Below are 23,477 nucleotides of genomic sequence, written 5' to 3' on the forward strand. Positions count from 1 at the left end.
CAGCAGCTGAAATATAGCAAATACTAGTCACTAGGCTTAGTAGCCCATATACAACATGATGCCAAGTTTGTCTGTGAAATACTGGTCAGGGGGTGAGCTGGGAGAGGAGGCAAAGAAAAATGATTGGGTTAGATACCAAGCAGTTAAAAATTATGTTGGAATTCCAATAAGCAAAAACACCAATTCCATACAGGCCGTAACCAAAGCATGAAAGGAATGATTAGTTAAAGGGGGAAATTGCTTGGTCATAGTGTAAGTGTAGAGCTACTGTATTTTCTCCAGTGTGTGTTAAAGCAGCACTTCATATCATAAGCTCATTATATCTGAGCCATAAAGTGATTATGAGCTCCAGTAAGGCATTGTTCTGCTGTTGACAGGATTAAAAATTACTTTAGAGAGAGAGAGAGTGAGCATCGCCACTCTCTGCTGGAGTGTTTGCTTGCTTTGTATAAGCCAGCAGTGAAAGGGACTGCGCGCTTGACTGTTTGCCAGCTGCGGCACACCCACCCTCCATTCTTTTACACATTAATCTCCAGTCACTTTGTCTATCCATCTAGATATGTGTCTGCTTTGTTCTTGTTTGAAGGCAGCGTGAAGTGTCGTTTTTCATAGACTTGTCCTCACCTATGTACAAATGTTTCAGGGATTTTAAGGAATCCTTGAGTCACTAAAGGCAGTAAATCTCTCTTGTCAGTGTGGCATAGAGTAATATCCATGTCACTGGGTGTGTGTGCAGAATGCCTTTAGTAAAAGTTGCCTTTTAAAAACTGAAAAAGTAATAGCTGCGTCCAACAGGTTACATGGTGAATTTTAATCATCATTTTTGTTGTTAGTGACGTTAAATGACAAGACGCACATCATCAAGGACTACGGACGCAGTGTTTTCGACTGTACATCCGCATATTGTGTCTAATGTGCTTTCTTCTTCTCCCTGCAGAAGAAGACCGGAGTTGTGAAGACACAGGAGAAGAAGGAGCGGTGGAAGGAGAAAAAGGCGGCAAAGCGGCAGAAGAAAGAAGACGGGGAGGTGGTGGAGGAGGAGGAGGAGGAGAATGTCCAGCCGGTGGTGGATCCTCTGGAGAATGGCTTCCTTCATCATGCCCAGCGGGAGCAGGAGAGGATGAACGAGAGGCTGCTGAAGAAGACTTACTCCAAGAAGAACAAAATGGTCAGTGTGTCTGCCTAGATAGTTTAACATAGATTGCATGTATGTTGAATAGACTATTGGTTTGTGGGTATTTTGTTTATAAATGAAGTAGATGTGCTGAGGTATAGGCTTTTGCCACAAAGGCAGAGGTGCCAATCAGGTACCATCTGATTGCACTTTGTTGTGATGGCCAATGCTATTATTTCCACAACGCTTCTTTAACTAACAGGACAGTGTTTTCTCCACATATATACTTTCCATTCACCTGACAGCTGTTCCACATTCTCTTTAAAGCAGAAAAAGATCTACGAGGAATTTTCTGAACAAATGTGCGTACAAAGCCTTTCGTCCCAGTCAGATGGGACTTTACTTAGTATCACCTCATCTTTTCTGTCCCCTCTATCAGTGCACCGTCAAACCACACCTCAGTGTTCAGCGCTGGAGAAAATCATTTTCTTCAAATACTCACTTCTTTTGTGAACTAAATCTGCTAAAGGCTGTCATGCAGAGTTTTAGCCCATTTAGAGCTGTCTAAAAAATGATGGGTGCAATTATGTGTTTTTTTTTGTACATTTTCTTTGTGTTCATTGTTTTTGAAATAGAAGCTTTTGACACTGATCCTATTGTCTTTCATGGAAGTCCAGGCCGTATGCCACAAAAGCACCGTAGGCTCACATTGTGATGTTGATGGTGACTGTGGGCACTAACTTCCTTTCTCTTGGTGCTGTCTAAAGTGATTTTATGTAGTGACTTTTTAATGGTTTCAGCTTACTGTGCTTCAGATGGCGCTAATAGCTGAAGCATTTTGGGTTCTGCATTAGCAGTGATGTTCTTTTCATTCTCAGTGACGATCTTTTCCTTACTAGGTCATATATATATATATATATATAATATACTATTTATATTTACATATTTATACTTGGTGGTGATAGCACCTTCTTTAAGATTAGACCAGCTAATACAGTGGTGAGGCCACACAATTATAGCCTATGACATTAGCGGTAGCCCACACAGAATGGCTGATACATAGACTCTACTGCAGGTGTGTGGAATCAGTAGCATTCAAAAGCATTTGGACCTCAGTGGAGGGTGACATATGTGACTTGTATACACCTATGAGCTCCAGTGCAACCAAAAGTGTTTGTGTTTCATAAACAAATTGTTGGGATGCTGCCTTCAGGTGGATTTACCCTGCCATCCCATTCTTTTTTTCCTTCTTGACTGCAGAAGTGGTTTTCTGTTTGTTTATGCAGATAGAGGGCCAATATCCCCGGCTTCAAGCACTCTGCTGAGCCCACAGACTCCGAGTCTGTCCCAGTGAGATAGTCCATCTATGTGTTAACAGTTTGTTTAAATGGGCGGATGTTTTTATGCTCCTGTCCGAGGCCAAGATCCACCATAGTGCTGTTGAGGATAAGAGGGGAAATGTAGTCAGGAAGCCAAACTAAATAATGAGGCTGTGTAGCCCGGGGGCCTCCTCCACAGACAAAAATATCTCTCTTAGATAAGATTTCCTGAGGAAGTTAACATGGCTGAAAATGAGTTTGGCTGTGATCTTTAGTTTGCTAAGAGACTGTTTGAAATTATGTATTTAGCTGATGCTCTTATCCAGAGTGTAAGTGCAATAGGCTGCAATTACTCAACCAAATCTACATTCCAGTCCAGATAATAACTCCATAATATCGCCAAACTGCTGCTGTCATTTGAAAACCTTGCAACTTCAGCTGTGCTGAATAAAGAGATGTAGACAGTAGAGAAAACTAAAGTTGAAATCATTGTATTTGTTTTTGTGTCTACTCAACAGCAACAAGATATTTGTTTGCGGCTGGACTGTATAATAGGAAAGTAAAGTCCTGATCTTGTGTTTGCTTTCCAAGTGATATAACTGCATATTGAATTGAAGTAGCTACATTTATTTCTTTGTCATGTTTTTCCTAAGTGCAATTTCAAACTAGAGAGGGAAATCTTAGTACATTTTGAGGAATGTATAACAAAATGTTGTCACCGATATGCATGTATAATTTGAAGTGCACAGTGGAAGTAATGAGGTCACAAAACTCACTCAACCCTGAAATAACTGTACACATGACCCTGAAAATTAAACTACAGTTCTGTGGTGTGTACCAGCAGAAGCATATATGTCAGTTAATCATTGTAATGAGTTTCTCTTCAGCACCTTGCAGCAGCTTAGAGGGAGAATTTGTCTGTGGCTTACTGGACTGGTTAAGGCACACTGACCTCATGCATTGCCAAAGTCCCCAAAAAAAACATTTCACTCCAGTGATCTGTAGATAACTAGAAATGCCTCCCTTCCCAGCTGGACTGATCCATAAACTGCTGCTGGTTACTTATTACCTGGTTGTTCCCTGTTCTTGTTCTTGCTTAACTTCTAAACTTTCCAATCCCTTCCTTTTTTCTTGTATCAGTTGCCTACTTAAATATCAATGTCTGGCTGAAGCAATGTAAGGCTGTCTCACTGTCTGAGAACAAGCAGCTAAAATATATTTTAACCTGCCCTGGCTTTAGTTCTTTAAAGCCCACCTTTAATACATAACTAAAACTCCAAATTCACAGCTACATTATGATTACAATTATGCTGTGTTCACGTGCTATGGGAAACAACCCCCAATTCTAGTCATAATCACAGTGCAGATGAGACTCATGACATGACTAATTAGTTATAAATGACAGAAAGCACTGATGTATAAAGTGGTTGATCTAAGCATTCATAAAGCTAAATGTATGTGCTTTAGTTATAAGTACAGTTTGTGTTTGAGCAGGCGTGTTTCTTAAGACCATGCTTGCCCGCTACCTCTGCTTTTTATTCTACGTCCACCTGCTTCCATAATAGGATTTTATAAATAGTTGCCAAATATGAATTTGTGCATGCGTGGCAAACAAAGGCATATTACAACATGACCAAAACAACATCTGCTTACAGAGCTTATGGGCCAACCTGCCCCAGGAAAACCTTGTGGGAGTGCATGAACAATTAGGTCATTTTCATTCCCATTTATCTGTAGAAATCCAGGCACATTTCCTCAGTTTATTGTGTTGATAGATTCACTTTTGGTGAGTTCAGTGTCTCAAGGCTGAGTGCTTGTTTACTCACTACTAAAAGTTTAACTTCAAAGCTTAATTTTACTTTTGTTGATTCTGGAGGGACTATGTAAGGGCAAGTGCTTGGAGTATAAGAGCCAAGGAGAGAGCAAGAGATAGAGATATCTCTCCTCTTACTTTATCCTCCACCCCTGTGATGTTTTCATGCACTCTAAGTGTCTCTGATAGGTGGAATCCCATGCATATAAAATGCACCCGCTTCCAGATGGACAGAGCTTCGATGAGTAGCCCTTTGTGGATTTTATCTGCCACAGAAAACGTCCTTGGCAACAGCACCAACAGACTCTATCACAGTCATGCGGTTGTTTAGTATTCACACTACTTTGCTGCCAAGTTAAATTAACAATACCATGCACACATTTGCTCTTACTTATATCCATGAGGGCATAATATGTTATTTGTTAACACAAAGCACTATTACCAATATACATATAGTATAACCACAGTGCTTTCTATTTTGCTGTATCTCCAGTCAGAGTAGGTGTCCCTAGTTTGTCATACAATATAATCTGCAGGCAAGGTGATGTGTTGGTCACCTCGAGGCACCCCAGGGTGCCAGACGGACAGGAGTTGTGGTGTCAGAGCAGAGTTCGTCACAGGGGGGGCACTCTTCTAATTAGATGACTCGCCAGTACCTCAGGAACGACTGAGCATTGTGTGTGTGTGTGTGTCTGTGTGTGACACTGTGTATGTGCACGCCAAGATCTTAGGCCTGATTTCCTGTTCTCCAGCAGTCACACGTTTTTGAAGACCAATACTGATATTGTTTTAACTGGATCCAACAGTTTGTGCCAGTTATTTGCATGTGCCAAAAATGAAACAAAACACAGCTTCATTGGAACTCACCACTGAAATTCAAACTCTTGATTTTTTATTTTTTTTTGTAAAATGAGTTAGTAACCCCTTAAAGGATCAGTCATTAACTGGTCACCTCCTTTTCCGCTGAAACTCCAGAAGCTCCTTTACTCATGAACATTGTAGGTCATTACTTTATTACTATATTTAATTTAATATTCATAAACACCAGTCTGACCTGTGTTGTTGTTTTTATTTGTCATTCCCTGCTGTAAAATACCCAGCAAGCACCAGCGTGGCTTTGACCTTCAATATGCTTCAAATGGGGGTCATGAATAACGCATAACGCTGACTCGCTCAAGCAACGCACTTCTACACCATCCCTGTCCATTAGTGCATTGCTCTACCCTGTGCTGCACACACACCCCACTAACAATGTCATATAGGAAAACATCTTTGGACACTTCACTCTGTTATTCCAACCCGCCCCCAGGCAAAACGCTCACTATCTGCCTTGCCTGTGGACATGAAACCGGCGTCCTGCAAGCCCCTGTCATACTGTAGCTGCTTCAGGATTACTTTCCCTTCTTCATATCTAGGTGTGTTTATAAGCAGTAAGCCAGCCGGAGACAGATCAGATTAGCTAGGGCATTAGCAGTGCACTGGAGCATAGTTCAGGGACAGCCTGTGAGCTGCAATAGATGCAAAAGTACTGCTGCCCATCGGTAGTGGGGCGGTGGTAACAAGCGGGTGATCAGGATGACTGATAATGGTATGCTGGTTGTTATCTGGGGAGCAGCGACCCTGAGCGGTAGCAGCTGGGCTCAGGAGACACCCGTCAGACAATATCTCTCCTGGCTAACCTTGCTTCCTGCCCATTTAAACTTGAGATCAAGGCAAATCCTGTCCACCTGAGTCATTTGGGGCAAGTCACTGAGCAGACATTTAGTATTGGTGACTCATTTCAAGAAACAAATGTCCAATTTTTTGTGTTGTTCTGCTTTGACAGAAAACCTTTTAAACAGCAGATGTCAGATTTTGCTGTTTATATTGAAACAACTTGACATCAGTTTCACTACAATGAATTTGCGTGTTTAGGCTACAGGGCACAAGATTTATCATTTACTATAACTGGATTCACTTTTCGCATGACTTTTTTCCTCTCGTGATAAAGAAATATTTGTTTTACTAATTCTCTTGAGGCCCACACATTTTGCTCACTTTACAGTTATCGGCTCTTAACGATGTGGTCGATCAAGGATCTGAAACACTATCTACTGTTGCACTTGTAACGAGATCAGCCATAAAATGTAAAACTCTTGATGTAATTATGGGTCCGAAAAGCTTGTAAGTGGTAACGTGATAGAAAAGGCCTTTACTCCTGTTACTCAGGTTAACACTGCAGTTTAACAAAGAACATTATTAGATGAGGGGATAATGAGGTACGCTGCAGAGGTGTCTTCAGGCACATCACATGCGAGAGTGTGTGCATGTGATGTGCAGAAAGACAAAGATGAGTGGGGGAGCCTGACTTGTAATAGACGCTGACAGATCAATTAGATAGCTGCTTGTATCATGAAAATGTATGCATGATCACACGGAGGATAATTGTCTGAACCACATCAAAGACAAGTTTGCAGATGAGCACACATGCCTGTGCAAAGACAAATAAATGACAATATTAAGAGTTTCATTTAAAAAAAATTAGGTATGTGATTGTTTAAAAAAATAAAATAAAAATGATAATCACGCACACTCTGATAAATTGATTGCTGACATTAGAAATTCCCCCGAGGTCTTAGTTGCCTTGCTTACTAATTTCAGATATAAGAAGGAATGCGATCATCTGCCTTTTGAGAATTATATGTTTTTCTTAATTGATGTTTCCAGTGTTTGATGTCAGGGTTGATATTGTGCAGCAGGTTATATCAAGGTTATATGAATCATCATTCATTTCAATACATTCTGTATGTTTTTATAGAAAAATAGTTGCTGAAATTGTTAATTGCTCTGTACTTCATAATTTCAACATTTTATATTTTGTTTATAATTAAGGATAAAGATAATATTAAGTATTACGTTCCCTACAAAACAACTTCCCAACTCTACCAGGGATAAGTAACCTTCTCCAGACCATATTCACAAAATCATTGTTATAGGCCACTTTTCAAATGAAAGACTTCTTGTTTTGGATTGAATCCAAAAGCTTTTTATATAAAATGTTCAAGGAGCTTTCTTTGTAATCTAAATTTAGGATTTTTGAAAACTAAAAATCCAAGGGAAGTCATCTTTGAGTCACTGGTAGTGATCATGGTCAGTTAGAGCTAATTAAAGGTAAAGACTTCCCAGAGATAATAAGTAAACAATTGACAAATTTAATTTTGCAAATGAAATTCTGCGGGTAAAACTGTCACATATCAGATTTTTGGTAAAAAGGTCAGTAGACTTTTATTCTCCCTTCCCCGAGATGATTTTCCTATATGAATAAGTGTCTGGGAGCACGTACCTTCCTCTGTGTGTGTTTTCAAGTTTCCTAAATGCTGTCTATTTTTGCTCAGCAGACGGCCTGACCACAGTGGGTTTAGTGTTAGGAGCCAAACTTGTCCCCACGGGTTTCCATTGGGGCTGGTGATGTTGACTTTGCCCGGGATGCCAGGGAAGGGCTGGGAAAAGATGAGGGAACAGTCCCACTGGTGTTGAAATGGAGGTGGGGGAGGGTGTAGAAGGATTTCATGTAGCTCCAGTCCCAGGGGACCAGAGTTTAGCCTGGTCCCAATGTGAACTGGCCCCAGATGGTGGGATTTGGAAAAAACTGTTAGGCTATAAGGTGTCTGTCAAAATGGATACAGGCTCCATAGATGGATAGATTGATACAATAGGTTCCCCTTTAATAATCTAAGGGCAAGTTTTGAAATATGTCTGTGATAAATGTGACCCATAGGAGCAATCTCAACAAACCAGAATTCAATGGGAACACCTGTAAAATGACTTTGTTAGTTAAACTGCAACCTCCCAGTATTTCTCCTCCCATACACTTTGACTAGGAGAGACAGAGACAGAGAGACCAAAATAGAACTGGATGTAAAGGGGAGAAGAATGACAAAGAACGGCCGAACCCAGACAACCCCTGCGCCCGCTGTGCTTAGCCAGGTGAATATTGCATGGGACAGTGCACAGTGATTAATGTCAGGCCATGTAAGGTGCTTGGCCGGGTTGCCTTACTGCAAGTGCATGCACACACATCCCATCACTTTTAACAAGCCATAGTCATTGAGATACATCAGGGCTACTTCAGAGCAACCACTCCGGGGACAATTAGATCTGGGAACATTAAATTAGCAGGGATCTAAAGTCATGCTCTGCTGGAGCTGGAGCTGTGGCTGTTGCATTTTGGGATTGGATAAGGTAACAGAGGCAAGGAGAAACTCCTCCTGGGTATACTCTGTGCTATCTGACATTGCTTTGAGAGCATTATTTTAGAGTAATTTCTAATTTAGCTGTTACATTGTAGCGCAGAATATGTTTCACTGCAGTCATTAGGTTTTGAACTCAGGAGGGCAAATGTAAGCCATAATAAATCTGTCAGGACATTATTTCTCTGCGCTTTGCTTGCTGGCTAGTTGTGATTACTTTAAAAAAAAAAAAAAAAAAAGGAAAAAAGTAATTTATTAAAGTGGGACCTCCCAAGCTACATCACATTCTGGTTTTGCATGTACCAGAGAATCTGTAGCTATAGCAACAGATGTATTGCCCCTAGTAGATGTTTAACTAGAGCAGACAGCAGGGAGAGACACTTTATTACGCCTCATGCTTTATGATTTACAGTATCATTGTGGTTTATATTACAGTAATGTTTAGGGAGCAGTTCAGAAATGTGTGCTCCAGGAAATCTCAGGTGTCTAAAGCTGCATTTCAACCAAAGGAACTATATCCCGGAACTAGGAACCTTTGGAGGAACTCACTGTTTTTCCACCAGAGGGACCAGGGTCTAAATGTAGTTCTGGGGTCTTCGTTTTACCCCCGAAAGTACCAGTACTTTGGGGGGGTGGGGCTTGCCTTGAAGTGAGTTGAGGTTTCTGGCTTTAACTGGAGAATGTCGGCTGTTTGTCTGCCACTGCTCCTCTCTTTTCCACCATTGTTTGCAAACCAATAAATCACAACCAACAGTAAGAGAGCCACACAAGTCTCACCGACGTCGTCTGAGATCGAACGTCTGCATTAAATGTGCTGCTGGGAAACAGCAACTAGCGTGCAGCGGTGTGTTTACAGCAAACAGCTGATGGAGTTGTGCTAAATACTGGGTCCTAAGTTGTTGTTTTAAGTTTTCATCAGTCAGGAGGTTTTTCCACAGAGCTGAAGTCGGTCTCCTCCTCTCCAAAACAAGCGGATCAGCTGATTACGGCAGGTAGTAAAGCTCGTTAAAATCCCGTTCCTCTAATGCACAGGCAGACACAGACGTGTGTCCTGCTGCTGATCTGCTGCTCTTGTCGCTGGAAATGTTTTAATAACCTTCCAAACAGTGATCTGTGATTGCGATTTTATTTTTGTGTTGCTTTCTCTGTGCTGGAGTGATTTTAAGAACTTGATAGTTTTATCCAGTTTCTTATCCACACAAGTCTCACCGATGTCCACCTGAGATCATATGTTGGCTTTAAAAGTATTGCTCGGAAACAACAGCCAGCGTGCAGCAGTGTGTTTACAGCGAACAGCTGATGGAGTTATGCTAAATACTGGGTCCTAAGTTGTTGTTTTAAGTTTTCATCAGTCAGGAAGTTTCTACAAGGAGCCTCCTCTCTGAAACAAGCAGAAGAGCTGATTACAGCAAGTAATTAAACATCCCGTTCCACCGACGCAGGCAGACACATACGCGAATGCTGCAGCTGAACTGCAGCTCTTATCGGCTGGAAATGTTTTAATTACCTTCCAAACTGTCGCAATTTTATTTTAGGTTGCTTTCTCTGTGCTGGAGTTATTTTAAGAACTTTATGGCTTTATCCAGTTTGTTACTAATAAATTTGTAACAAACTTTTTATCGTGTGTCTCTTCATTATACTCCCACACAAAAAAGCTGCTTTAATGGTCAAACACAGCCTATAGTTTTTCATTATATTCCAATCAGATCTGATGTTCATTTATAAATGTTGCTCATGGATAGTGGTTACAAATAATGATGCCTGTGCATCACTTGGTACGGCGTGAAGGCCTACAGCCTACGTCAGCTGGTTAATTTGCCTAATCTTCGCAGGTCTTTAGACCACGGTGGAAACGCACACAACAGAGCTGAAGGGATCTTTTAGTTCCTTGAAAAGAGATCTGGGGACTTAAAAGTCCCTGGTACTTTTGGTCGAAAAGGGTCTTTAGGTCATTTTCCTCCTGCATAGCTTTCAACAAAGTACAACTCATGAGCTGCAAGTTATGCAAGGTCATATTTATTGCGAAATGCTTTTATCAAACAGGCCAATCACAAAGCTCTTAAACAGAAAAAGATACAGTAGGTTATGAAGCAATAGTTGTGTGTGTGTGAGGACTTGTACATGTGCAGACTGTACACCTGCATCAAATCTAACCTAAATCTACTTCATACTTGAGACACCATAGGAAGCACACTGTCGTTTTGAACCTAAATAACCTTTAACAGACACTGACAACCACAGTTCAGGGAAACGGAGAACAAAGTGATAAAAATGAGGTTGCTCATCCCAGATTCTCACGTTGTGCTGCCTTTCATGTCACTTCAGACCGATAAAAGAAGTCAGACGACATTGGACTTTAAGTGAATATAAATATGAATGAGATATCAGATTGCTGATATGATGACTGTTTCTTCCTGATAAAAATGTTGATGTGTGTTCTCTTTTTAATATGTGAGATCTGCGTTCGTTTTTTTTGTGGTTCTTGATCTGTGCTGTTGCTGTGTTGTGTTTAAAAAAGAACGGTTGTCATTTACGCAGTGTGGTATTTAACATAACATAATTTTTCCTTGTACATTCTTTAGATGAACATTCTGTAGGCGGAACTCTTTTCCTCGTTTACTCTAACATGGTAGCACTTCCTGTGCTACGCCAAAAGAGCAGCAGTTATGTTGAATCACTGTTGCAATGGAACAGTTACCGAAAAAAAAAAATCTGAAACAGTATTTCCAAGTATTTCATCCAAGTATTAAATAGAAATGGTGAGTCACATATTTGATCTGTGTGAGTTTAATGTTTTATTAGTGTTTCTGCTGTTACGCTGATCGCAAATGTCAAGGGGAATAAAAATCTCGGAGCCCATTAAATTTGTAACTTTTTGGCTTTACAATGACCACTTTTTTTTTTACTGAACATCAGAGCAAAATTATAGCTTCAGTGCACAATAATGGCATTCGTCCTCAAAATCACACGTCAGTTAAAACATAGAAGCAGGACTGTCAGGGGTCAGGTTTCCTGGCTGCCTCTGTGTCCGGAGGCTGGCAGCCGTCTAGTGTGCGGTGCTGTGTTACATGGGAGGCCAATGAAGAATGAAGGGATCTGATGTTTGTAAGGTAGAATGAAAGTGGGTGGCAGTCCAGAGCTTTTACTGAAAAGAGAAGCCTCCTGTAGTTGAAAGAGGTCTTTTGTCTGGAGGCCTGTGTGTTTTGACAGGCCTGAGAGGGGGTAAGACAATAGAGAGGTCGGGCTGTATCCTGATGCGTTCCTACAGTAGGCTGCTACACTCCGCTTGTGTTGTTCTGCACCATCATTTACAAATGTCTCATTCTCTCACAGTCACAGTTGTATCAATTTATTTTTGTTAATTAGTGCTTCAATTAGCGCCTACTTAATTCATCCATTTAATTGTTGTTTGGCTTGAAGAATGTGTTTTCACGTGTGTTACAATGTGTAGTGCATCTTGTTAACATGCTTCTTCACGTTTGTTCTACAAAGAGACTTGTGGTCCCACTGTAACATGTGGGTTTATTTGTATGTGCGCGACTGTGAGGAAGGGCTTGCCTGCTTGGCGGCATCTGAAGTGTCTAAGTGTCATCTTTGCCACTTTAGCTCATTAAGGTCACTACATTAATGGGATCTGCCGAGACCCATGCCCCTGTTTTCATAGCCCTGTGCCTGGGGGCGTTGGCGACTACCAAAGCTGGACATTAACTCTGACGCATTAAATGGGATTAGTGGTGTCACTGAGACAGATGTCATCTTTGCAGCCACAGCTTTCCATTTTGTTCTCACAGTGTTCAGTTTTGCGATGATACAACACTGACCCCTGCTGCATTAGATAGTCATTGCACCCAGATACATGAGGAGGTGGGGTATGATGCTGTGTTAACCCTTTGCCAGATTGTGCATCGTCCATTGGGGGTCACTGTTTCCATTTGAAAACGATGGTGGGAGGCCTCCTCTTCTGCCATTTTGCCTGCCTAATGTAAAGTATCTTAAGGTTTGCAATATTGAGCCTAGGCGGTGGATGTTTTGCAGGTTCCATCAACATGTTTCCTGCAGCGTCTTGTAATGGATGCTTAATGTGGCTTCAAAATATTGCCATGAAAACAACATCGTCAGAGATAATGAAATGCCGCTGGAACACAGACGCTCATGTGTGGGTTGTATATATGCCAGCACCGTTGCTCATATTAGCTCATTAAAATGGCAAGTAGCGCTGCTATACAAGGTCAAATGTATCCATATCGGTCAGAAATCTCCTTGCATCAAGCATGTTCTATAATTAGCATATCACTAATGTAGGGAGGGAGCTTAAACAGGGTGTATTTAAAATGTTCTGACTCAGAATGAGGCTCTGTGCGCTTTAGTGGGTTGTGATTTAGGGGATATTGTTCATACTTATATGCGTTTGAGCAGACAGCATGTGTTTGGTTCCTTTTTCCTTCCTTAAAGGCCATTCACACAGTAGCGATTCAACCAAGGGCTATAATTGTGTTTTCATGTACTATAGATCCTGTCATTAGGCCCCTGGGTCTGCAGGCAGTTATATGATGACAGCTGACAAGGGGGCGCGGCTCCTTTGAGGAAGAAGGGGTTTGTCGGGGGGTGGCTACGTGCACAAAAGCCACAATTACTTCCTGGACGGTCCCCAGAGCTCAGTGGTTGGAGTGTATATGTAAAATGATGTGGGAGAGGCCATTTGCAAAACAAAGACAGGGGTGGGGGAGGGGGGTTAGAATGATTGCTTTTGCACAATAGAGCATGTACACCCTGAGGCGGGAGGGGTTGAAGTGGCAGACTGGGGATTGACACGCCCCCTTGCAGTCTCTGAGGAGCTGGATGCAGATGGGCAATGTGTTTCTTGTGATTGACCCCTTGGAGAGAAGAGGGTCAGGGTTCGTCTCCTGGGCCCTGAGGGGAGGAGATGGCCCAGGGGGTGGAACTCTTAGTACATAAGCGCTCACTATGATCAGTTGGAAGTCACAGGTTCACTCAGCAGGGGACCCCAATTATTGTTATATAACTTATTATGGGGTCCAGCATTTAGTGTCACAAAGATACTGAGAAAATCCAGTTTGTGTATAGGATAGCTAAGGTGTCAATTTTTCTAAAGCACGATTATTCATTTTGAAATGAAACTTTTGTTTGGTGGACCTTCTTTCCGAACCAAATGACTCAGACAAAGATTTTCATTTCATTAGATAGCACACACTAGTGGGAAACATCAGGGTGTAATTGGAAGGTGTGACATGTGATTGAAGTCAAAGGCCAGACTGGAGCTGTGACACGGAGCTGTAGACATAACAACATTACCAATTAGCAGTGCATCGTTGCAATACTGATTGGATAATATCTGAGTGGCACAGCGAGCTGTGAGCACGTTCTGCAGGGTCACAAGGCTAAATTAGCCTGGTTGCTCTCAGTTTAATTAATGAGCCTGTAATGGTAGTGTAATTGCTCTTCAAAGTGGAGTCCCCTCTGACACTGATGTAGAGCAGCACTGTACACACCAGTCTCCCTTCAAATGCCCGGGTCGGCTACCACAGGTCTTGTCATCGCCAGTACCCCCAGAACAACCCCCGACTTCCGCCACTGCCGCAGCCACAGAGGGATACATACGACGCGTACTGAAGACATGAAATATTCAACAGCAATTTCCCCCCACGTTTGAAATAATACCTTGAAATGTTAATGCGCTCCCACTGCTTGTTTTAAGTGGAAGGCATCCCAAGGTGCCTGTGTTTGGATTGCACCGGTGCAGGGGGCTCTGTGTTTAAACCGGTGTCGGCGTGAAAGTAATACGCTACACAGGAGAATAAACCACAACCAGGCACTTAGGTCAAGAGGAGAAGGCTATTCTTAGTACCAACACTTGTAGAAACACATGCTCAAATGTCTTCATATGACTTCCACATGATGCACAGATTTCCATGCTTTCTCAAATGCAAATACACACAAAAATATATGCAATATGGACGCACCGACAGATATACATGCAGTAAATATCTATCTCACATGCATACACACACAAACACACACACACACACACACATCACCTCTGACATTGATTTTCATTAAATTCACAGTGGTTGACAGTTTCACCAGCGTCCTTGGTTCTACATGTGTCTATTATCGGAGGATTACACAAGCCCAGGGTTTGCACAGTGACAGGCCATGATCTGATATCCGCTGCCATTAGCCTGGCCTCACCCACTAGGTGCCTCTTCAACCTGATCCTGCCAGAGACATTGCGATGTTATCAGGTCCGGTGATGCCTCCATCACCTGATACACCCCATGGATTAGTAAGGGACTTACCACCGGCTGTTCTGTGGTGAGGAAGCATTGCAGTGTGTCTGTAGAAGGTGACACGGCTCAGTGAAAATATTAATGCTGTGAGCTAAAAAAGTTCAGGTAGTGAGGTTTGCGTATCAGGCAAATAGCAGATAGTTTTTTTTGTTGTTGTTTTTTTTTTCTTTCTTTTTGTCAGCTGGAAGCACACACAGAGCACACAGACACACCTTCAGATTTTCTTTCCCCTCACAGTCAGATTCAGTGAGCCTTGCAGAGGAACACACACTTGGCTGCACAGTTCCTCCATGTGCCCTTCAGATCTGACAGCAAGGCATTAAATATTAGTGGCGTTTTATAGCGGGTTTGTAACATGGTTATTCCAGTCAGTGGGCTTGCCTTCCCAGTGTCTGTGCCCACTTTGGGGCTTTGGTTTGACAGCACTCGGGCAAAAAGCTATCTTGAGGGGAAGCCAACCTGCCTGCGAGCCCCGGGCAATGAATACACACACTCTCACACACACACAATGTGAAAATGTTCGCATAAAATTTTATATATTGTCTGCAAAAAATTGCCTGTGCATGTGCAAATGCCTGTGTACCTAAATACAGATGGCACATTAATATAGCTACAGTATATTTTAATCCACGTGCTGCAAACATGCAGAAGCAAATGTCACACATGTGTCACACAGGATGTAGAGGAGATGAGTATGATAACAAGAACATCACCACAACCAGATGCAGTCTAATGCAACAGCTTTGCAACAAATACTACATTTCGGATAATTCTACTCGGGTCATTTTAAAGCTGTAGTTTGTCATGTTGTATTGTTGTATATGATTGTATTATGCTATTATTCTGTCCACATGTATGCATTAAGGATAAACATTGGGTCATAGTTCAGTATAATATGACTCTCTTTGCTTATATTTTGTGTGATAGGTACAGTAATCAGATAACTGAAAACGGCTTGAAACAGTGAGAACTACTCATGTAGCAGGTGGCGTGAAGAGAAATGTCAGACATATAAATATATGTTTTGCCATTGTCTCCAAGAAGAACACAAGGTGTGCTTTCAAAAACATTGCTTGATTGAACCAGAAATCATTGCCTGAGTTGGTGAAGAAGAAAGCACTTACACATTACAGTGATGAAACAAGACAATCTAAGGTAGGAGTAACATCACCAAGTAGAGAACAGATTGCAAAACAGTTAAACTTGTGTCCAAATGTTAGATGATTTCCAAATTTATAAAATGTATTCCCTCTTTTCTTTTTGCAATACATTTGTAATTTTGGCAGTTTGCTGTGTGACTTTCTGTTCATGTGGAGCCTTCACTTGTACCCACTGTGCACTAAGAACAGCTGATTTCATAGAATAGACAGGACTAGTTTCACCAGTTACGTACTAGTGACACTTTGCAGTCCTCATAATCCAGTTATTCTGTGACCATTTAATTACCGGCCTGGAGACTAGGGAAGTGTCCAGGCCTGACCAGGTCCTGGCATGTTTGTCCAGAGGTCTTTGAAAGCCAAAGGCTTCCACCTGTAGTCTGTTTTGCAATTTTCAATTAACAATAGAGCGAGAGGAGGCACGGTGGGCAGGGGCAGCTGGATATTAGTTAGCTATTCAGTGAGGATAGCTTGCATGTCTTGCCACATGACAACCTCGCTGACATGTCTGGCCTTTGGGTGGCGCAGAGGGGTTTGTCGCAGCAAATGACAGTGACCTCCCCAGTGCCCCGCTCCCCCCCCACCTCCTGGTGGAATTGATTAGGCATAATTGGAGGGAGTCAGAAGCTGAGGCAAATGGTGCTAAATAAATTTAGGTAGTGTTAATTGCAGATTCCACTGTGTCTGTGTCTGGCAGTGTGAGGGGTAGAGAAACACTTAGCCACCGGCTGACAATGGAGGATTAATTGGACTCCTCCAATGAACATAATTAGACTGATTGTTGGGAGAGATAAAGCAAAGGTTTTATGAGTGCAGCAGCACTGTCAGTGCTAAGAATATCATCCCTCTCCGCCTCCTCCTTTCCCATTCCCCTCTGTGGCATAGTCAAGTTAATGCTCCTTATTCCTCTTTTAGCTGTAAGGGAGTTGAAATCCCTGTTCACGGGGTAGGAGTGGATCACAGGTTCATGGTTACTGAGCCTTACCGAGATAACATCTCGTCAGGGGAACAGTCCAATCTTCTGTTCTAGCTACAGTGCAGCCCCTGTATCTATGGTCTTTGATTACATCAGTTATTGAGCTTTTATTGGTCATAAATAGCCTACAGTGAGCAAGAGAGTCTACCGCCTGATGGGGGAGCTACCATACATCTAGAGGATGAGAGGAATTCTTGTCAGCTGTCCAGACCATACAAATCCAATTGTTACTGGGGTTCATTCCTGCTCCAAGTGGAAATGATTTGGGAGCCCCAGAGCATTGCTCAGGCTTGGCCAGGTCCATTGGCAGCAACAACAGCAGTGACTTGTGGGACTCCAGTATCACTCAGTGCCCCATCACCACCCCAGAAACTCAGTGAGCTGGAGCTGGGCTACATAGAGCTCTGACAGAGCCCTCTTGGATGGTGCCCAGGTCTCAACAGAGAGGAGGCCTCCAAAGACTGCTTCAAAGGGGAAGGGAGAGCGAGTTGAACAATACACTTGACAAGATTCATCAGCAGAGGTTAACCACAAACGGCTGCATGCTAGCTGCTACTATAAATAAATATGAGAGAGAAGATGAGATGAAGAACAGCAAATGGAGGAATCAAAGAACATGTCAGAGGCTTTCAGGGTCTATGACTCGCACTCTGTGGGATCAGTTTGACAAGGCAGGAGTTGGATTTCCTGAAAGAATAATAGGTGATGAAAGATGGTCTTGAAACTGAAAGACAGTCTTAAATTCTTTTGAAGGTTTGATTAATTGGCCAGTATTCAAAGCGTATGTTCAATGTTTGAAGTGAGGTATGTACAGTAAAGACTCTAGTCAACAGAAAATGTGAGGTTATTATTTCCATATCATGCTTCTCAAAAGGGTGAAGTTGCCTTTGGTTCTTACACTCTGTATTTTACATATATTGATCTCAGCCTGTGCCATACTTAATGCGTTGAATTAGATTGCATATTTTGTATTCTATTCCTGCCTTTTCTGCTGAACTGTCTAATGTAGTTCAACATTCACTAAATCCACATTGATTAACCCATCTATATTTGTCTCTAATACATTATAGCACTGCTTGAGTTTGATGTTAAATATGATAAATAGATAAGAATTTAATAGCAGTATCCATGATATATCGTCTGTTCGATTAAATAATTCTCCTATCCTCCCTTTTCTGCCCATGAGGCATGGCTGCACGGTGAAAACTGACCTTACTTGGTAAAAAAAAAATCCTCTGAAATCTTCAAAGAACTGGAAACATCTGCACAAATGTTGTTTCCATGGACACCTGTCATGTTTCTGCCTAGCTCTGAATGGGAAAACAATGTCGGGTTTCTGACCTAAACCAAAGACTAAAAAAGTCTGCAAGCTTTTCTGACTGACAAGCAGGCAGCCTGGGGGGTTGGCTGAGCTGAGCAGGGCTGCTGAGGGCCGAGGGTTGAAGACCTTGACTCCTGCACTCTTGGTGTGATGGAGAGACTTGGCCTTCAAGCAAAAAAGAGATAGAGGCCTCTGCTCAAAGCTGAGGTACCTCAGGGAGACATTTTGATGCATGATGGGCGGAATAAAATAAAATAAAATGGGATCAACCCTAGTAGTAGCAGTTATTGGTAAATGGGAGGTGGTTGCTGTAGCCCTCTGGCAACACTCAACCTAAGGCTATAGCCTTCTATCTTTTGCGTTTTACTCTATGGAACTCCCACTGGGGCCCTGAGAGAAAACGGCCTGTTTTAAGATGTTCTGAAGAAATACTTGCACATCGACATATCCATTTTAACTCAGCTGAGCATAAAATGGGGAAGTGGCTCCCCTTTGAGGAGAACTCACTGACCTTGGCAGGAAGTCTAAAGGAATACAGCCAGATTCTTGAATTCAGTGTTTTCCTTTTGTGGCTTATTTTTTACACGCAAGTTGGGTTTTTTGGTCATTGGCTTTCACTTCACATCTCATAAATTTATTATAGCTGTATGTTCAAAGACAGTTGTAGAAATGAGGTAAGTTGATCAGGATGATAATGCCATTAACGCCTGCTCTTGCCTAGTTCATCTGCTCTCTTCTCTGCTGTATTTTAATCCATTCTGCTGTTGGTAGCTACTTATGAACTCCAGGCTCTGCAATGTATGGTGTTTGGAGTTCACAGTGACAAACTGTTTTCCACCTGAACTTGTACGCGAATAGTGAGAACTACTTGGTGTGTCACTTCCAACTGGGCCCAGTATCCTCCATGATAAATGCTTGCTCCCTTAGTGGCTCTAGTGGCACAGAAAAAAGTGAGAAGTCGAGATCTAACGCCAGCTTCACTGGAGATGGCCATCTCATTATTTTGTCTCACAAGTTGTTTTACCTTGGCCGCTGGGTGGCTCCTACCTGGCCCCAGTGGGGTTATATCTGGTGATGGTTGGCCGAGAAGTCATGGCCACGGATTAACTCTGCTATTTATGGCCCAGGCCCATCTAACTGCAACCCCAGAGATGGGAAATATTGCTCACTTAGCAGGATTACTGGGTGCCGTAATGCCCCAAAGGCCTGCTTTATGGCAGGCCATAAATGTTCCCAGGGAGAGGCAGCGAGAGTCGGATTGATTAGCGCTCCGGAGGAAAGTCGATCCGTTACCCGCGCTCCACTGGGGAACGCTGTGATGGATGCTTTTGGGAGGTGGAGGGAGGCACTGAAAGGGAGGGGAGGGCACTTTGCTCTGCACCACGCTAGTCCTAGACATCCCCATAGTGACACAAGATGGAGGGCCCCCATTGCTTGCTGGGCCGCAGGAGGTTGTCAGGTAGTCACAGAGCTATAGCCCTGCTACGCAACTGGCCCTTCGGCATCCCACTGGCAGACAAATGGAGAGGCGACCTTGCCACATGCTGTCATTTACCAAAGTCCCCCTTGACACCTTGCTTCCCCCAGACATCTGTCATTTCAAAAGATAGACCCCACCTACACCCCACACCCCATCTGGGGCAATCATTAGTAGAAGGTCTGATATACAAGCTACAGCAGGCCCTTTTTACCTTTACTGGATGTCACAACTATCTTCAAAGAAAAGCATTATTGAGGTTGGTTAAGAAGCAAAAAAAGTTGGAGCATCTACTTAAAATCTAAATGATGGGTACTGAAATTGTGTTCATCTGGAGGGTCTACATGTACTGCAAGTGCATGATACCTTATAAAGATGGATGGTCCAGTGAGAGATGTAGCCCCCAATGTGTTCATGAACATTTTCATAAGTAACTGTAATCATGCTAATATAATTCCCATTCCTGTTTCAAGCTAATGCATTTCACAGCTTAAACAATGCTCCATAAAACAGAAAATATGTTTGTAGCTCAGTCAAAATATTTTTATTGTTTAAACTATGAAGCCTTAGTAGTAGTAGACTCATAACTGCTGAATTTCCGTTCCTGTATATTTGCTCATTTGTAAAGATTAAGATTTAGCATCGTCTATAAATTAAATTTAGTGTTTAGCATCTTAACAGCTCAGTTAACACAGCATCCGTAAAAACCTCAGTGCCAGAGGCAATAAATACTACAAAAATAACAGCATGAAAGCTAAGTGGTAGGACATAATGTACCAGCTCTATCTCCCCAGGTAGTACTGATTTCTTTCAACATGGCGCTATGCTCGCAACACCTCTCACCTCATCCTTCTGGCTCCCTGCTGTTCCTTAGTCTCCATGACATGCCTACACAGTTGGACTGTAGCTGCTCTTATACAGGCCTTTCACTACCTTAGATTTTTTCCAGATGCCTGCCTGGATATACTGGCCGTTTTGTGTGTGTGTGTGTGCGTGTGCTTTTGATGTATGTGATATGCAAGTAGCGTATATACATGTGCAAGTATGCATAATGTGCACATTTGCATGAGGATGTATTGTATGTACTCACTCAATAAATATGCATATGTGTAAGGATGCTTGTGTTCAAAAGTGCAAGTGAGTGTGCAACCGAATCAGCAGCCATTTCTCATTGTGTTGGGGGTTTTGGTACATGGCATGATGAAAGGGGTCATCAAAATGACCTAACTGCTGACGGAGCTGTGTTCTTTTGATTTATATGTTCCCTTACCTGCTGTTTTGACTAATGCAGAAGTGTGTTATGTTATTTATGGGTCTGGATGCTTTGGGGAGCAAAGTCCCCATGACTTATGTCCTGCTATTAGGTTACCACCAGAACCAGTACTTTTCTAAATGTCTAATGAACAGTTTTCAACTGTTAACCATTTTCAAAAGACAGCTTGAGAGACATTTTAACTGCAGACGAGTGGCGCTACAAATTCAAACATGAGAACCAATCAAAAACATCAGAAAAGTATTAAACTTTATTAAACCTAGTTACTCCCCAACACTGGTTGCACACTATGCCTATATGCCAGCATTTGTCCATTTAAAAAAGGTTGAGTCCTTCCCCTGCCCTGTTCTGGCCCTAAACTTACATTCACTCACATTTATTACTTGCAGAAGTTAAATTGTAGTTATTTTTGTGTTAGTAATTGCATAATTTATGCTATTTCTTTGTCCCTATAAATGACAATCTGAGTGTTTTTGCCACTGTGCTGGGTAGGAGTCGCTTTTCTTGTTTAACAAGTTAAATCACAAAGGAGAGGAGAAAAATGCCTGTCATCCAGATAAAGCTGATTACAATGCGTATCAGATACATGCAGATAATTATGGTCGAGTCAAGATAACTTGAAAGCCTCTCCACCACCAAAAAGCATAGCAGGTGATGAAGAGATAGCGTATGATAAAAATACAAATACCCAGGAACTGTTTTTGATAAAACAAAGCAAGCATGTCGTGAATTCACAAAGCAGAGCACATACCAGAAATAGTTGGTCAATAAGCATGGAAATCCCATGAGTGGATGCTGAAAGGATCTGGACTATGTGTTAAAACAATAACCAGTTATGTAGGGTTTTATGTTTTGATTGTCTTGCGCGAACTAGTGTATGTTTATTTTAGCATTGTCAACGGTTTACTCTACCTTGTTGTTTATTTTTCTGGTAACTATTGACTTACCAAGGGTTGTACTGGAAAAGAAAGCACTTGGCTGGCAGCTGTAAGCCTACAGAAGCCTCTATTAGCTTGGAAAAGCCTCTTTCTCCTAAGCTTACAGGTATGATGTATCCTTCCTCACACTCTGAACCCCTATTATACTGCTGTTAATGTTATCTCATTGGCTTGCCCCACGCTCTCACTTCATATCATTTTACACAGCTATTGGATTTCAGATATGATAGCTCTGGAAATTATTTGGTTTCGGTTGGCACTGAACTTGGCCACCTTCTACATGATGCCGTCTGCATTATCTTGTGTAGGGAAACCAGTATAGACCAGATCAGATAAGGTCAAAGTCTATCAGACCAAGCTATGTAGGATCATACCGTGCCAGACAGGATCAAACTAGATTAGAACAGACCAGACTTTATTTATTGAGTCCATTGTTTTTATGGCTCCAATTTGTCATGCTGGTCACACAAGCTGATGCCTGTCAGACATGTCAAGACAGAGGTAAACATTCTCACAGAGATGAGACCATAATCTTAAAAAGTACTGTGATAAAATGATCACTATCACATGCGTTTTGTAATGCAACCTGTTTGGTAGGCTCACAACTGACTGACTCATATGACTCAGTCATAAGCTCAGTCATTTAACATGTAATTGCCTCACTTGGTTGTCTGTATAGCGGAAATCCGCCACCACCCCCAGTGTTCCTATACACCTGACTTTACAGAATGGTGATTTCATGGTTACCTCTTCTTCACTCTTCTAGAATCTTTTATAACCACGTACAAACATGTTTTGCACTAGATTGTTTTTGTCCACTGGGCTTAGCTTGTGAAGCAGTTGTTTACACCTTGCAATTATTCATTTTCAATCCCAACTGTTCTCTTCAGTGGACATCATATGGCTCACTTGTGGCGGGGCATTGCTCTTTTCTCTGCTCCTCTTTTTGTGCCTGGTCTATTTTTGCCAGACCAGCTTGTAGTTCCAAAGTGTGGAATTTACTTGTGAAATGTTTATTTTTTTAAAAATCTCATTCACATTAAAGGATGAATCTGGCATTAGTTTCATTTGTTTCAACAAATCATCTGACAAGACAAAAACCAACAATTTGAGTATGAAGGATTATATATATACCATATATATGTGTGTATGTATTAGGGTACAGACTCCACTTATCATGGAGTAACACATTAGAAACCAGAGAGGGAGATGTCTCGACATTTTGCCTCTCACTACAGTGTTAATGCTGCTAAGCAGGCCTCGATGTGCGATCGATCTGACCCAGACAACCAGGCGTTCACATCCCTGTAAAAACACACTGGGGATGGAGATGTAGAGCAATGCGCCATGTTGTGTTTGCGTTGTTAGCTCCCTAAGGCCTGGCCTCTCGGCTCTATTTATCAGGAGTGTTTGCACAAGGGGCTAATTTGTAATATTCGCTCAGGGCTTTGGAGATAGAGCGCAGTGGGACAAAGGGTAGGAAAGAGATCAGCAGTTTGTTTTCTTTGGTCCAAAGTTTTATTTTGCAGGATTATTCCATTTGGTTTGTTCA

At 42.1% G+C, this 23,477-nt stretch overlaps 1 protein-coding gene across 11 annotated transcripts in view; it reads left to right on the forward strand.

Annotated features, from left to right (window-relative positions):
- Positions 1-23,477, forward strand: part of fbrsl1 (fibrosin-like 1) — a 376,696-nt gene that overhangs the window by 177,545 nt on the left and 175,674 nt on the right. For all 11 annotated transcript variants that reach the window (XM_038704691.1, XM_038704683.1, XM_038704684.1 and 8 more), the window contains one exon: positions 938-1,168. In XM_038704691.1, the coding sequence (XP_038560619.1) occupies positions 938-1,168 (231 nt within the window). The remainder of the gene's footprint in view (positions 1-937; positions 1,169-23,477) is intronic.

Source organism: Micropterus salmoides, unplaced genomic scaffold (assembly GCF_014851395.1).
Source record: "Micropterus salmoides isolate LMB-PRFRI ecotype aquatic unplaced genomic scaffold, ASM1485139v1 Ms_hic_scaffold_7, whole genome shotgun sequence".
NCBI lineage: Eukaryota > Metazoa > Chordata > Actinopteri > Centrarchiformes > Centrarchidae > Micropterus > Micropterus salmoides.